The sequence below is a fragment of the Peromyscus eremicus genome, chromosome 22 (assembly GCF_949786415.1).
Source record: "Peromyscus eremicus chromosome 22, PerEre_H2_v1, whole genome shotgun sequence".
NCBI lineage: Eukaryota > Metazoa > Chordata > Mammalia > Rodentia > Cricetidae > Peromyscus > Peromyscus eremicus.
The window spans coordinates 18,904,091-18,920,418 of NC_081437.1; the positions used below are offsets into that span (position 1 = coordinate 18,904,091).

The 16,328-nt window shown below is 42.6% G+C and overlaps 1 protein-coding gene across 2 annotated transcripts in view; it reads right to left on the bottom strand.

Moving 5' to 3' along the window:
* Ttc27 (tetratricopeptide repeat domain 27) overlaps positions 1 to 16,328 on the bottom strand; it is a 130,917-nt gene that overhangs the window by 35,137 nt on the left and 79,452 nt on the right. For both annotated transcript variants that reach the window (XM_059248265.1, XM_059248264.1), the window contains exon 14: positions 2,664 to 2,762. In XM_059248265.1, the coding sequence (XP_059104248.1) occupies positions 2,664 to 2,762 (99 nt within the window). The remainder of the gene's footprint in view (positions 1 to 2,663; positions 2,763 to 16,328) is intronic.

Sequence of the window (16,328 nt, forward strand, 5' to 3'; positions counted from 1 at the left end):
TACAACTGAACTCACATTTGTGGTCAACTGATTTTTCACCAGAATGACAAGACTAATCCATGCGGGCAAAATGGTCTTTGAAACAAGTGACTCTGGTATTACTGGACATCCACATGTAAAAGAATGAAATTGGAACCCTTCCTTACGCCATACACAAAACTTCTTAAAATAGTCTAGAGCTGAAACTACACAAACTCTTAGAAGAAAAGGTAGGAATAGTGCAGGGAATATAGCTCAGTGATAGAGCACTTGCCTAGCATGAGTAAAACTCTGAATTCAATCTCCAATAATAACAGAAAAAAATAAAGGGTGAGGGTTTTTAGTCATCAGGGCCTTGCTTTGGCAATAAATTAGAAACAAAGGAAAAAGAACAGATGAGTAGATGTCATCACTAAGGCAGGATCATGAGTTCAAGGCCAGCCAGCTTTGAGCTACATAGTGAGATCCAGGTCAGCACAAACAATTAACAAGAACTGGTCTCCAAAACTCCAAACCAAACAAATACAAAAAGTTTTAAACTTTAGAGTCAACAAGATGGATCAATAGGTAAAAGCACTCGCTGCATATATGCCTGAGGTTCTGAGCTGGATCCCAGAACTCATGGAAAGAGAGAGGCAACTCCAGAGCTTTGTCTTCTGATCTTCACACATGCCACACATGCACTACACTCATACATACACAACACATCCACACACAATAATAAATAACAGTAAGGGATGCTCAGTGGTAAGGTATTTGCTACCAAGCCTGACAACCTTAGTTCCATCCCCGGATCCACATAGTGGAAGCAGAGAACTGACTTCAACAACCTGTCATCTGCCCTCCACACAGATGTTGTGGCACTCATACAAACCACACATATACACACATACACACACACACACACACACACACACACACACACACACACACACAAAACATGCGCACATGCATGCATGCATGCACACTAAATTAAAAGTAAAATAACAGAGGGGCTGGAGAGATGGTGTGGCAGTTAAGAGCACTTGTTGCTCTTGCAGAGGACCCAGGCTCAATCTCCAGCACCCACATGGCAACTCACTGCTGTCTGTAATGCCCATTCCAGAGATCTGAAGTCCTCTTCTGGCCTCGATGGGCACTAGGCATGCATGTGATGCACAGACATATGTGCAAGCAAAACATCCACACACATAAAATAAAATTAAAATTTTAAAATAAATTTATAATTTTGTGCTTTAAAGGGCACTACTAAGTGAAAAGGGGCTGGAAGGAGAGCTCTACAGTTAGGAGCACTTATTGCTCTTGTAGAGGACTTAGGTTTGATTCCCAGCACCCACACAGTGGCTCACAGCCATCTGTAACCCTAGTCCAGAGCATCTGATGCCCTCTTCTGACCTCTTTTGCATGCAAGCACCAGGTATACACATGGTACACATACATATATGCAGACAAAACATTTGTATACATAAAATAAATAAACCTTTTAAAAAAGTAAAAACAAAGAATAGGAAGGCGTTATCTACAATTCATAAGGGACTTAGAATACATAAAGAACTCTTACAACTCAAAAAGCAAAAACATTTTTTTAATGGGCAAAGGATGTGAATAAACATTTCCCCATGGAAGACAATCAGCCAATAAGCAAATGCAAAGATATTTAACATAATTAGCCAGCCATCAAAGAAACACAAATTGAAGCCACGAGATACCACCCAATAGGCCAGCTGCAACAAAAAGAGAAAGTAGCAAGTGTGGGCAAGGATGCTGAGAAACTGGAGTCCTTACTCATCGCTGGTAAGAACAGAAAAAGGCCTTCTGGAAAAGTCTGTCAGTCCCTCTAAAGTTTGACCGCATGATCCAGCAGCTCCACCACTAGTATGAACTCAAGAGAAACGGAAACATGAGTCCACTAGAAACTGGCAAACAAATGTTAATGGCAGAAGTATTCAGAAGCACATCAAAGCAGAAAAGATCCCAACGCCATCAACTGATAAGTGGACACATGTGATCTGCCCAGACAATGGAACATTACCTGTCAATAAAGTTAATGGAGCATGGATGCAGACTACAACATGGATGCTGTAAAACACTAATGTAAATGGAGAAAACCAGCCACCAAGTCCGCTACTATGAAAAGCCCAGAACTGAGACTCTATAGAGACAGTGACTGTCTAGTGCTGCAAGAAGAGAAGAAGGTGAGGAGGGAGGAATGCGGAGTGACTGCTGATGGCAGCCAGGCTTCTTTTAGGAAAAAAAAATTCTCCAAAATTGTACTAATTTTGTAACTCTAAATATACTGAAAAAAATTAAAATACTCAATTATTAGTTTTAATAGCTACACAGTATGTGAGCTATCATTTCCACAAAGCTGTTAAACACAAAGTGACAGACAGCACATCAAAACAATTACCTTCTAGTAATGCAATTAACATAGGTAGCATGTTAATAAATGATAGAAGACACAGGACACTTTGCTGTACTAGTCAGTCATATCTAGTTTTAACTATTACATGATTTCCCCCCAAAGCATTTTGACTGATAAACCATATACCCTGAGTGTGACCTTCCATCAGATATGTACTCTACTACAAAAGCAACTGCTATTCCAGACTGTACAGCACAATTCAGCTAACTTAAAAGAGCACATGGGAGCTGAAATAAGGAAAGGAGGCCAATGCACTTACATCAGGCTCTAGGGTCACACACCGCTGAAACGCCTTCGCTGAGCCCATGTAATCTTCCAAGGCCAAGTAGGCACAGCCTAGAGAAAACCAGACCCCAAGCTGCAAAAGACCGAGAGTCAGAGTTATACAAACACATACACACATTTGGAGGATACGATCTGAACATATTTAAGATGCTATCAAAGAATACACTTCCATGAAGAATTCAGAACTACATTTTATTTGCCTTGTGCTGAGTTTAAATGTAGGACCTCTAGGGGAGATAAGATATACCATGAAACTTTCCAAGCTCTTATGACAATGAAAGCATATACAATATTAATGTTATCCACAACTGAGCAATGTACCACACACTAAGGACAGAGTTCTGCTTTCATCCTCCATTCCCTCAGATAACCTCCACTGTTTAACCAAGAACAGCCTCCCTGGCATGTGTCTGTGTAGGCACGTCTGCAAAAAACTTGGAAGATATAAGGGTCAGAATCTGGCTGAGATTTAGAAAACAGTTAATTACAAAAAATTCTTTTTAACGCATGATTTCCTTAAAATTCAATAGAACCTGTCAAGAGGAGATATAACTGGTAAAACTTCAATGGCATTAGTCAGAAATGCACCGATTACGAGTTAAGTTTGTTTCCTTTCAGGGGATGGAAGCCTGCTTTCCTACAGACTGAGCACAGAGGCAGGGAGAGGAGTGGGAAAGGAAGACATACTCGGCATCTGGCCCCGCCTTCCCCGTGGGCAGAGGAGGAGCTACCTCCAAGTCCCTCTTCCCTAACCAGCCCCACAAAAACCTGTTCCATATGGAAGGCAGAGGCCTGGAAGGTCTTTAAGCAGATAAAGATTTTTAGCTGATAATTAGAGAGAAGGCTTCCAAAGCAAACATCCTCAGGCAATTTAACACTTCACTCTGAATGCACAGGAGGCTATAAATAACCACCAAGGGCCTTTCTGCAGAGCAGATTTTGGTAGAGGCTAGGTGAAGGCTAGAGAGAGAGGCGTGCATCTGGAGGGAGGAAGAGAAAAACTTGCTGGAAACTAGTTCCCTGCCCTCAGCTATGGGACTTCAAGGTGAGACAGCTCACCACTTGGCTTCCACCTGGTTATTTATAGACTGAATGAAAAGAACCATTCAAGGCACCAAAACACATTCCCTGGACGTGACACGATCTGAAAGGACCCAAGTCCAACCCTAACTTATGTGACAATATGTAAAACCAGTCCCCGCCTCCCAACAAGTTCAAAGTTTTGAAACCTTAATGCTTCATTTCCCCAGTTCTCGGGTACAGCCTTATTTTTAATATCTCTGAAACAAAGACATATCTGGGCTTTTGTCTGTTTGCTTGGCTTTGGTTCTGGTTAATTACACAGGTCCCATTCTGCAGCCCAAACTGGTCTCAAACTCACGGATTCTCCTGACCCTAACCCTAACCAGGTGCCAGGGTCACAGGCACACATTCACACAACCCGATTCCTCCAGAGAGTTTGACCAGCAGAAGTTTTGTTTTATACAAAGTGGTACTTATAATGCAAGGAACCCTTCCAAGTCGGCAGGCTAGAGGCAATGAATTCTAAATCACTGGGAATTAGGATTATCTTATCGTATTCCGGGACTAAGTTAGAAATATTGCAGACTGCCTTCAAGAGTCTCAAAATGTCTGTGCCTCAGTCACCAAAAAAACCAAATACTTCCCCACATGCTGATTTGAAAAAAAAAAAAAAAAAAGAGGCTGGGGCTGGGCGGTGGTGGCACACGCCTTTAATCCCAGCACTCTGGTGGAGTTCTGTGAATTTAAGGCCAGCCTGGTCTACAGAACGAGATCCAGGACAGGCACCAAGACTACACAGAGAAACCCTGTCTCAAAAAAAAAAAGAAAGAAAGAAAAGAAAAGAAAAAAGAAAGAAAAAGAAAAAGAGGCTATGTAAAATCAGGACACAAATGAAAAACCTCATTTTCCAATCCACCAGAAAGATGAGCAAATACTTCAAATAACAGCACTTATGGTATAGCTCTGCCCACACTGGCCTGATGAAGTTTATTATTTACTTTTAAGTTTTAAGTTTTAAAGACCAGCCAATGCCTTACAGTCGGTGTCTTCAATTTTTAATGGAAATTTAGACATATGACTTAACCTAATATAAAGTATTATATGGTCCTTGTGTCCTTCACCTTTGGTTACTTTTTTTGCAGTTGTTTTAATAATTTGCATGGGATGAAAACCCCAAGATCAGTTAGCTACTAGCCTGCACCCATCAATACCAGGCACTCGAAGGGAGAAGAGCCCTTCAGACACCCTGCCAAGCTCTCACTTTGAAACCAGAGGGTCTCCCAGGTGCTTACGGCTGACTCACTGCATCATCTTTACTTTCTATTTCTCAACTGCGGTCTTTAGAATGTGAAGAACTGTGGACGATCCCGGCATTTCTTTTCCTTTACTTTGAAATTATTACCTGAACTACCACCGTCAAGAATGACTGCTGAGGCCGGTGAGGTGGCACAGTGAGTAGCAGCTCTTGTCCCACAGCTGACGGGCACAGCTGGGGGGCTGTGCCAGCCCGACATGCTCAGAGCAGCGGCGGCAAGACTCTCTCAAGATGACAGGACATCGACTCCTGCGAGTTGTCGGCTGACCCCACATGCATGCTGCGTTACATCACACATGCATGTGCCTGCACACACGCCAATACGATATATATGGAATAAACAAATCAAGAGGCTCAAAAACCTTCACAAAAGTCCCCAAACTACAGTTGAATTCTGTAAGCTCCAAGTCGCTATTATTTAGCCCAGAGATGTCAGGTGGGTAGGAGAGTAGCTTCATTACATGTTCTGGTGGCTCCATTTAAAAAAAGTTTATTTTAATAATATTTAATTCTATATACATAAAATGAGAGTGCATCAACATGCTATTAAATATATAAAATGCCTGAGCTATTTTATACCCACTTTTTGCCTACTAAGTCCTTTAAACCTGATGTGTATCCAGGACTTGCAGTCTTGCCCCTAGGAGGAAACATGCCACTGTCTCCTCCCTTAAGAGCAAATCCAAAGACCTGGCTAGGGCAGGGTTACCCCAGGAAGGTGAGCTCACCTTAAACCACGCTAAGGAAACTGGCGGGGTGACGAGCCCACTACTGAGATGTAGAGTTCCCTTCCTGCCTCCTAGCACAGCCCAGAGCCTCCAGGAGGATCTGCGGCCGTGCTCACCTTTCTAAGGAGAAATAAATGGGCAGCCTTTCATTTTTCTCTTTTGTCTCTTCAGGGTGCTGGCCGGACCCTAAATATGCTCTGTCTAGGACTTCGGGCTTCCTTATTCTCTAAACACCACCTCCACCCTACTGTGTGGCTGCCTGTCACTGTGTGTCTCCCCTCCATGCCAGCTTAACTCAAAGGGCAAAGTGTTTTCCTTCTCTCCTCCACTCGCCTCCTCCTCCTCCTCCTCCTCCTCCTCCTCCTCCTCCTCCTCCTCCTCCTCCTCCACCTCCTCCTCCAGGCAGCTGCTGAGATTTACAGCTTGCCCGCCCTGGGAGTTTTCTTTTCAATGCTAATAAAACTGTACTCAATTTTCCCATTTGAGTCTATTCTTAAATTATTTTATTAATAGGCCTAAGAACATCAATGTCCCCAGTATCATATGGTGACTCTGGCAGTACTCCCCCAAATTTCTGGTAACAACAGTATGTATTAACTTTGCCTAGCCACATTCAATCCAACCTTTCATATACTAGAATCACTCCTGTTCCCTCTCTCTAGTCAAAATAATTTTCACTTAAGGAGCATCTATTAAATACATTTTCACTAGGATCTTTCCATTTATAACTTCATGTATTCCCCCACAAAAACTCCGCTAGGGAATGTCACCCATTAATGAAACGCTGAACGAACAGGACCTATACAACCACACTAGTGTTACTCCACTTGGTCACACCGCCTCCCAATATACCATCCTACACACAAGCGGACCACACTTGTCACCAGTAAAGAAATAAAGGAAAAAATAGTGCAGATAACATGTACTGGAACACCCCAAAGATTTGCTCATCTGTTTGCTTGTTTACCTTCAGAGCACACAGAGCATAGCTCCTTCCCCAAAGGCTGTCTTGACGCAGACAGAGCAGCAGCAACAAGGGGGTGGGCATGTTCAGACAGAGGGAAGAGCTGAAAGGGTCTGGCTAAGAATGGAAAGAAACAACCGCTTGTCAGAGAGACTCTGCTGAGATTTCTATGGCGCTCACACATCTGGGGCAAGTCAGGAGGCCATTGCTGCTACTGGCTATGACCTAGGGAAGCCAGAGTCTAGTGTGCAGGAGCCAATGCAGAAACACAAAAGCACAACACTCTGGGTTTTTGGATGAAATGATGCCTGTATTTAAATAATGATTGCTTAAGAGTTTTAATTTTTTTTTTTTTTAAACATGATCTGCTAGATTTTCCCTCCCAGAGCCACATAGAGCAAAACAGAAGTGAGAAAATGGCTAATTTAGGAGGTTCTGAGCACCTCTGTGGCTTCAGCCGTAATACTGAACCTCTGAGTCTTTGGGTGCTAAGGTGTGTGGGGGGGGGGAGGTTAAACAGACTAAAATTCAAAAGCTCTGAGAGAGACTCCCCAGAAGTGACGGGGTTCATAGGTACGCTGGTGCCATCTAGCGGTGGGATAAATACACTGGTTATAAAAACAGTATTCAGAATCAGCAGGTTTGAAGAGCTAAAAAGGGAGTTCATTCAATTAGAGGCCTTAGACATTAATTCAAAAGAAGCCCAGAGAAAAACACGGCCTAGAGAAAACAGTTGTTCAAAGCGTCATGGTTCCTAGTTCCTGGACTAGCAGTGTGTGTGATGAGGGGAGCCACTACGGTACTTCATAAACTCCAATACCTGAAATGGAAATTAGCCATGCCAGGGGTCAACACAGAGTGCCACTGGAGAATGGGTGAAATTATTTTTCTGACTGAAAAGATAACTTCCAACAGTAAGGAAACATGGCGCCACCTGCTTGGATTCCACAATTTTCTGACTTGCTTCTCTCGGATTTCCTTTTCCCTTGGGGGTTTCCCCAAATCAATAATCAAGGCTCACACTTTCCAAGTCCCTTTGGTACCAATGGGTCTGTATCTGTGTCACGTGTGCTGAAGATAACACAATCCAGCCCTAAAAGCATACCCCATTCTCCATTCTCTGCCTTCTGCTTCCCTAGCTCAGTCCCACGGCACAAATGCAAACCGGCTGTCGATGTAGGTCATCAAACAGGAAGTGTCCTGGGCCAAATCCCAGGTCACCGCAATCACTGTTTGGTAGCAGCTTTTTCCCTAAGAGATGCTTCATGCTCGGTTCTGAAATATGTGCACCACCATCTTAGATTCTCCTCACTGAAGGTGCACAAGCTTTACCCTAAAGGGATTGTTTCCTCCGTTTTCTTTTACTGTAGGCTATGGGTTGTTTAATGCTGTTTCTCTTCACATAGTTTGGACCTGGTTACAGCTGTTCTGTTATTTGCCTACTCTTTCCAAAAAAACTTACAGTCTGTTTGAGTCATATGCACCTGAGACTCTCCTAGTAGGTTTATCTTCCTGTGAGGCTACAGATAATGGGGCAATGGTAATTTGCTAGCATTACTCATGTTTACTACTGAGAGCTGATTATGGACCAGAAGTGTGCTAGCCCGGTACATACACTGGCTGCTTTTCCCAGAAGTGGAGTCATATACAAACTGGAATAGCCATCGTATGAAAGCTAAAGAATGGACTGGCATCTGCCTTGCTCCTTGGGGTTCAGAAGCAGGTCTCCAGCAGCAAAGCTTTGCCCTCCCCACTAGACTTAGTTACAGTTACAGCCCAGATGGTAGCACAGGGCTCGTGTCTCTTGGCAGTTTTACATCTTAGGCCTTAGGAGTTTGGGTTTTTTTATTGCTTACCAATATGAGAAAGGAAAGAATCTTTTGCTTTCTGTACATATTATCCACACATGTCCATCCTGTCTGCCCACTGGAATGTAAGTACCAACCTCCTTGGATCTTCTACCACAACTAATACAACTTTACAAAAGAAACTATCCGGTTGCCTTTCAAATAAAGATATTTTATCCTTTCAAAAACTAAAGAGCCAGGCATAGTGGCACATGCCCAAAAACCCAGTATTAGAGAGTCTGAGGGGGAAAAAAAAGAGACAAATTCAAAGCCAACTTAGGCTATGTAGCAAGACCCTGTCTCAAACAAAACAAAAACCTCTAAAATAACAGACAACATCTGCCCCTATCAATGAAGGACAAGCACAGACCTTCGGATGATGAAATCACAGAGACTGGGCTATGAAGGCCTGGCTGGCAGGGAGGTCTCTAGAGACTCACTGGGTTATCAGGTGTTGAGTGGTTCCCGAAAATCAATCTTACAACTGCATTTTGCTCATAACAAGAGCCCAGTGACTCTTCATTAAAGGGAAAAAACCTTGTAAGCTAACAGCTTAAGGTATTCAGGGCTCTCTAGAACTTGGCCTTAGCCAACATGGTATTGTGTCCTGCCATGATCTCCTCAGAGAAGAAGAGCTCCGGAGCTGGACTCAATGGACAGACTGAGTACCAGCTCCAGTCCTCATGAACTCCAGGGGCTGGTTCAATGATTTCTTCATCATAAGAACCTTGGTGACTGTGCTGCTGGCTAAGGATACTCAGAGTGCTTACAAAACAGTACCTGGAACCTGCTCATATGCAATACTAGTTGTTATATTACTATTACGACAGAATAAAATAAAGTCAAACTCGACAGTTACCAAGAATCTTTGTTTTCTAAATGACTGTATTTGCATACACAGGCTCTCGTTCCCAGAACACATGTTCCCAGCTTTCACTTCTGTCCCAATCTAGCATGCTCTTTAGGTTCATATCAATACTCACTTCCCCTTTAGGCCTTTTCTGACCATCACAGCCTCATTCACCTCTAGGCAGCAAAAGCACATTGCCCATTTAGTCTACCGCTGGTTAGACCCACACCTCTTCTCCCTCCATTTAAGACACTGAAGCCAAAGGGGTGCAAGTCTGCATCTTAGCATAACCTTCTGCACCTCTCAATATCACTGAATGGTCTAAAAGGAATCTGTCCACATTTACATCCTAGCTTAGGGCAGCAGTGCTTACCAAACAGGAGCTATGTTCCTCCAGTCTCAACAAAGTGCTACTCTCTGTTTCAGAGCTAATATTTCATCTCGCCTCAGTCCACTGTCTCCTCAGCCTTGCCACTGGCTTAACCCTACCTTTGTCCACCCGAGGGTTTCATTTCTGCCCACAACCAACTAAAGACCCCCAGTACCTCAAAAGCTTTACTTAACCCTTCTGTTCCAAGTTCAGCGGTACATCTGAGCCTCATCTCCTGGGTGTGCCTGTAAGTAAGCACTCTGTTGATGCTAATCTGTTGTCTGACCTACAACTCACTCTTCAGTCTCCAGAGTGTTTCTGAAGGTCACCAGTGACCTCTTCATAACCTTCTACGAATTTTGTGCCATTTGGCGTCACTCCCTGATGCTTGTTCCTCCTTTAATTTCTATGATCCCTCTCCCTTGGCTCTTTCCCCTCTGGCCAAGTCTGCTGTGTTGACCCCAGTGTGTTCTGTTTGATTTGTATTCTGGTAGTTCCTTTTTTCTACCTCCCTCCAATTGCTAAAGATGCCCAGAGTACAAGACTCTCCCTAATAGCCTCAGCGGGTACCATGTTCTCTAAGGTGTGTTCTCTTACTAGTGTGGTTCCAACTCATGTCCAAAGAACACCATCTGCACACTCCACTCTGGCTCACAAGGGGTCTTCACTCTGGCTTTTAGCTCTAGGGGACTATCAGCTATCTTTGCTTAAATCACCTTATATTCAACATCTAGAACTACATCACCCGTCCTGCTAAAAGGTATTTTTCCCTTCCTGGACTTCCTATAGCTAATTTAAGAGATATCTGGGTCTGAAGATGTAGCTCAGTGGTCTAATGTATATTCAGCATGTGCCAGCACCTGGGTCCAATCCCCAGTAACACACACACACACACACACACACACACACACACACACACACATCAGGCGTCCAAACTGATTCCAAGGCTTCCCTCAACCCTGCCAACCCAAGAGTAAACTCAGAAAATTTTCCTCTGTAACAAACTTCAACCTATTCCTGCTCATACTTACTGCTAACGTCACTGACACTCACCTGTGACATTCATTCTTCATTTAAATTTTCAATAATATCATTTGTGACATATTGGTCATTTACACAAAATCACAACAGAATCCCCTATCCATAAAGTCAGATAACCCTAAGGCAGGGCCATAAGTGGTTCAAAATGGATTCTCCCTCCATCATTTTCCAGCACAAACTCTTTGCTCTCTGCTCATAGGTTGGCACAACCCACTGCATCCCACATTGCATCTGGCACACGGCAGGCACTCTGTACTGTTAGGTCAGGCAACCACACAACATTCTATGCCAACAATAAACCTTTCAAAAAGACCAAGAACACTAAAACAACGTAAAATGCATGATTTTTAAAAGCCTATCTATTAACTATTGACCAACTGTTGGTTTTATCTTGTCAGGGGATTTAAAATCAGTGTATTAAAAAACGCATATTCAAAACTAAAAATATTGTCAGGTATATAAGAGGCTAAGGCAAGAGGACTAAGAGTTCTGGTCCATCTTGGGCTACAAAGTGAGAAAATATCTCAAAATATTACCACCACTACTACTATTAATAACACAGAAGCTACTTAATGGGAAATACATAAATCAAAATTGTATTTTATTTTGTGTAATTTGTGTCCTCTAAAACAGGTAACTTTATCTTCAATGTTTGTTTATAGCATTCATGAATTTATAATAGCATTTAGAAATGTTAGATATTTCTATCCAGAATGTATTAATACAGCAAAAACAAGACTATTACAAGAAATTAAATTAATGACTTTTCACTAAAAGTGCTAGTACATTAAATGTGTGACCTCATTTTTCATATCCACACTGAAAAACTATATACATAAGAAATTACATACACACACAAGAAAAATTAATCTATTAAATCTAATTTTGCTCATTTTCATTTGTTGTACATAAAAAGTGAAGTGTTAAACAATGACAAAAAATTCAAACCTTGCTGGGGATGTCTTTCTGTATGTTGTGAATATATGTTGTTCCCATTGGTTAATAAATAAGCTGCTTTGGCTTATGGCAAGGCAGCTTAGAGGCAGGCAGGAAATTCAAGGAGAGAGACAGGAAAGAAAAAGGCAGAGTCTAAAGAGACGCCAGCCTGCCACCCAATGGACAACATGCCAGCAGACCAGTAAGTCACGGAACACATGGCAAAACATAGATTAATAGAAATGTGTTAAGATATAAGAGCAAGAGGCCTGCCATAGACCATACAATTTGTAAATAATATTAAGCCTCTGAGTGATTATTTTATAAGCGGTTGCAGGACCGCAGGGCAGGGCAGGTCTGGAGAAAACTTGACTACAAACCCTCACAGCTGCAAGTTGCATTTGGATATAGCTTTTTTCAAAAGAATTATTTGTATGTTTTTGGTTCTGTGTATGTGTGTCTGAGTATAGGTTTGTGCACCTGAGTGCAGGTGCTGCTGGATGCCAGAAGAGGGCACTGATCTGCTGGAGCTGGAGTTACAGGCAGTGGTGAGCTGGTCTGTTTCCCTCCCCTCACTCCCCTTAGCTCCCTAAGCCCAAAATCCAACTAAACTCTTCGAGATTTTAATTAAAGAATTAAAACAATTGTAATCCTTAAAGAATTACACTCCCTTGCTGGTAAAGCCACCAAAATAGCAAGCATATACTGGGACAGCCACGTGAACTCTTGAATCCATGCTTTTTTCCTCAAGTTCTTTGCCCACCTGAGAAGCCAGCTCCTCTCTAAACCATCTTGTATTTCCCATCATCCATTCAACAGCTACCTCCCACCTCACATCAGCACTATGCTTCCCCCACTCATCCAGCAAGGTGACTACTTCTCTCTCCAGTATCTTGATTATCTCAGTCTCAAGTCCAGTAACATCATATGACCTTATCAAAAAAATCAGTTAACCAAGGCAGAGAGTTAAGGAGAAAAGCTTTTCAATGGAGAGGAACAGAATAAAGAAAAGGAAAAACATGTGTGGAGCTGGATTGGGACACTTGACAGGAAGGAATATTTTCCTTTTTCCATGTGACACACACTGGTTTGACATCTAAGCAACTCATTTTTATTGTTTGCATAAAATCAGGAAAATGGGAAGAATGGCAAACAACAGACACAAGAACCCAAATTTTAAATCAGTCTGTATGCCAGCAAACCCTGCCTTGGATTTGGTTAGGTTTTTCCCCTACTTTCTTCAGCTTTTAGTACCTCAAGTCCCCAAAGTCCAGGCTTAAATCTGACTAGTTTCTCGAGTCTCATGGGAAAAGAAACAGGCAGGTATGAGTGGATGGTAGCTAGGAGTCTGAAAAGCACCAATGTTAACCATGGGTGTTCTGGCTCTCCAAGAAATGCACTGTAAACAGTGCCTTAGCATTGCAGCCCATTCCTGACATGAAGCCAAACAGTACCATTTTTATACCAATGCTCTGCAGATGCTTCTCTCCGTTTACCTAGATTTCATATTAGACAGATCTGAAAATGGTGGCAGCATTTTTTTTTTTTTAAATTCTAGCTTCTCTTTCTTGTGACACTTAAAGGAGATGGCATGGTGTAATGACAGCTCTTTCTTCAGGGATATCCATCCTTGGGTCACAAGTTACCAAGTCTGCGGTGTTTGAGTTACAGCTTGTAGCAGTTCTATACAACCAGAGCACTAAATGCCTGTGGCGTGTGGCATTTGTTTTCAGTCTGCCTGAACTGAAGACATATGGCAGGCTGCAAAGTAGCCTCCCATGCTATCTGTCTGCATTGTGGGTCTGCTTGAGCAGCTATCATTTCTTTATTTAGTAATTAGTTCTAAATTGTAGGGCCATTGAGCCTGTCAGGTTTCCCTTGCAACCTCCCCCAAGTCAACCAGAGCTGTGTGGGGCTGACATTACCAAGAACAGGGACAGTGGAGGGTAGGGCACAGGGACTAGGGAGGAGAACAGCCCAGGAGTTAGAAATAGTTAAAGTAATGAATGTGGAGACTGAGTACGCAACTAGATGCAGAAGTCTGGAGTCCCGAGAAGTCAGGAAGGAAGGGAAATTTGGGGAGTTAAAAGCTGCAGACAGGAGACCTATTGGGCCTTCGTGAAAAACTCTCCCCTTCTGATGCCAATAGGGATTGAGAGCCCAATATGGTCAGCTTTGGCAAGCATTAATGTAAGCCTAGGAACTGTAGCCATGCGGTTGGATTCTCCAGAAGGTAATGTATGGTAACTGCTTTTTCAAGCATGTTTGATAACACGTCACCCAGACACCTTGGAGATTAAGGATAACCTTGAAGGTCACTGACCTCCACTTATTAACAGTAGCATGCCAACTAAGACTTTTCATTTTCACAATCCTCTTCAAGCTGGTGTAGTACCTACTTTTTAGGAGTGGCTCTGTGCAACATTTATTGGCCTCCTGAAATTCATTTAGCCCCCTTTGAAGATACCTTAAAATTTATGAGCCTGAATGTAGCCATTATGAGACCATTAGTTCTGTTCCTTATGAGCTGCCTGTTTTTTCTTTATGGTTCTTAGTTGTTCTTTTACAGAGCTGCCAGCTTAAGTCATGCTGGGATCAAGAAAAATGGGCCTTGGCGGTTCGTGCTCCTGGAGTTGTATACATGCCAGTGGATGCCCACATGCTCCAGAAGAGACTTTGACATTGCTGCTGCCATTGTTGCTGTTATAGCAGTGGCGGCCACCTCTGCTACTGTTTCTGGGATTACCATTTCATAATTGGTTACTACAGCTAGCACAGTGGAGACCCTGGCAGCAAAAGTAGCTACCACAGTTAGTTAATCTTTCATTCTATTGGGAATGATAAATTTAATTCAATAGTTATATACATTTCGATTGGCTTTGAAAATTATAAATTTATAAACTCAAGTTCCATTTGCTTTTGGGATACCATCTTACAAGGACTCCAATTTGCAGTAAGGCTCATTAAGGAAGGGAATGGCTCAGTTGCCTTTAGCCTACTGGCTATGGGTGGGTTAGGACTTCTGTTGGTCTTTTCTGTGTCAAACACACAGATTGCAAGCCCAGCGCCACTTTGAGATCTTTGGCAACAGTTAACTCTGCAGCTCACACACAATTGAGCCTGTATGATAATGAGTATTCAGAGACGGGTAATGCCTGCGGGGCGCTCACCAACCTAAGACAGAGTGCCTGTGTGGCCTGGGCAGGCGTCTCCATGACGGGTAAGGTGACCTGCTGACATCCCACGCAACCTAAGTCAGAAGCTCATTTTTTTGTAAAAGGGGGACCTGTAGGGTCCTGGTCCCCGTTTTGGGTAACTGTTGCCTTGCTTGCTGACCTTGACCTTGATATCCTCTCTATGCTAATTCCCTGCCAGGTTCCACCCTCCTGAATGCTTAAAGGAAGTTCCTTGTCTGTGTATCCTGCATAATGGGCATTAACAGCTTAGATGCAAGATTGTAAAACATCAGTAGCGAACTTCTGCCCTCCGGGGTTCTCCCATTGTGCTGTAAGCCTGTATTTAAGACCTCCTCCCTCCTTCAATAAACGGCATTTGGCATATAAAAATAAATAAATAAATAAATAAATAAATTTTTAAAAAATCTTAAAGAAAAAAGCTGCAGACAGTATTCAAAGCTATGGGGCTATGTGAAGTCACAGCAGTGGTTGCAGAACAAAACACAAGAACTAAAGACTTAGCCTTGGGAGCCTGCAAAGGGGACCGAGAAGTAACAGCCATTGAGGCAGGAGAGAAATGATGGTGCTGGAGTGTTGACAACAGACTGGGTATCTGAGAGCTCAATTCATAGATCCGAGGTACCTGGCACTCCCGAGGTAGCTGGCACTCAGTAACTGAGGCTACAGCAAGCTAAGATACAGAATTCATTTTCCTGGCTTGTATGGCGTCTGCAGCTAGGTAAACTTTGGGCAGAGGCCACTACACCCAGCAGGATTCAGTGCAGTTTTCTAGAAAAGCAAAAATTTTAAAATACTAAAGTTTTACTTTACATCCTCTGAAAGAGTGATTTAAATTAAAGTAAAACTTTTCAACCACAGTGCTACTGACATGGCAGGCCAGAAAAATCAGCATAGATAGCTATGTTATACATTATGAGTATTTTTTCCCAGCAAGTCTGGTATCTCTCCCTTTCAGAAGCCAAACAGCACATACCCTCAATTCCCCATTATGAAAACCAAAATTATCTCGAGAAATTACATAATCACACACAGTTAGAATCGCTAAGTTGGTACTACTGCCAACAAAAGCCAACTCCAAAGTTATACATCAAGCATTTTTGCTGCCAACTAATCCCCACTAACTTCAGTAGGTTCACGGTATGTGAATGCATCCTACTCTTCTCCAGAATGCTACATGCCACCAACCAAGCTTGGCGGATACTAATTGTATGCAGTATTCAGAATAGTGAAAGCAAGCAGTTAGCTCAACTTGTCAACACACGTGCATGCACACACACATACACACACCTTAAATTTTGTTTGAAAAATACCATAATGAAACCTAATTCTTCAAAAGCTATTTTTTAAAAAGCATTATCTGGTTTCGTT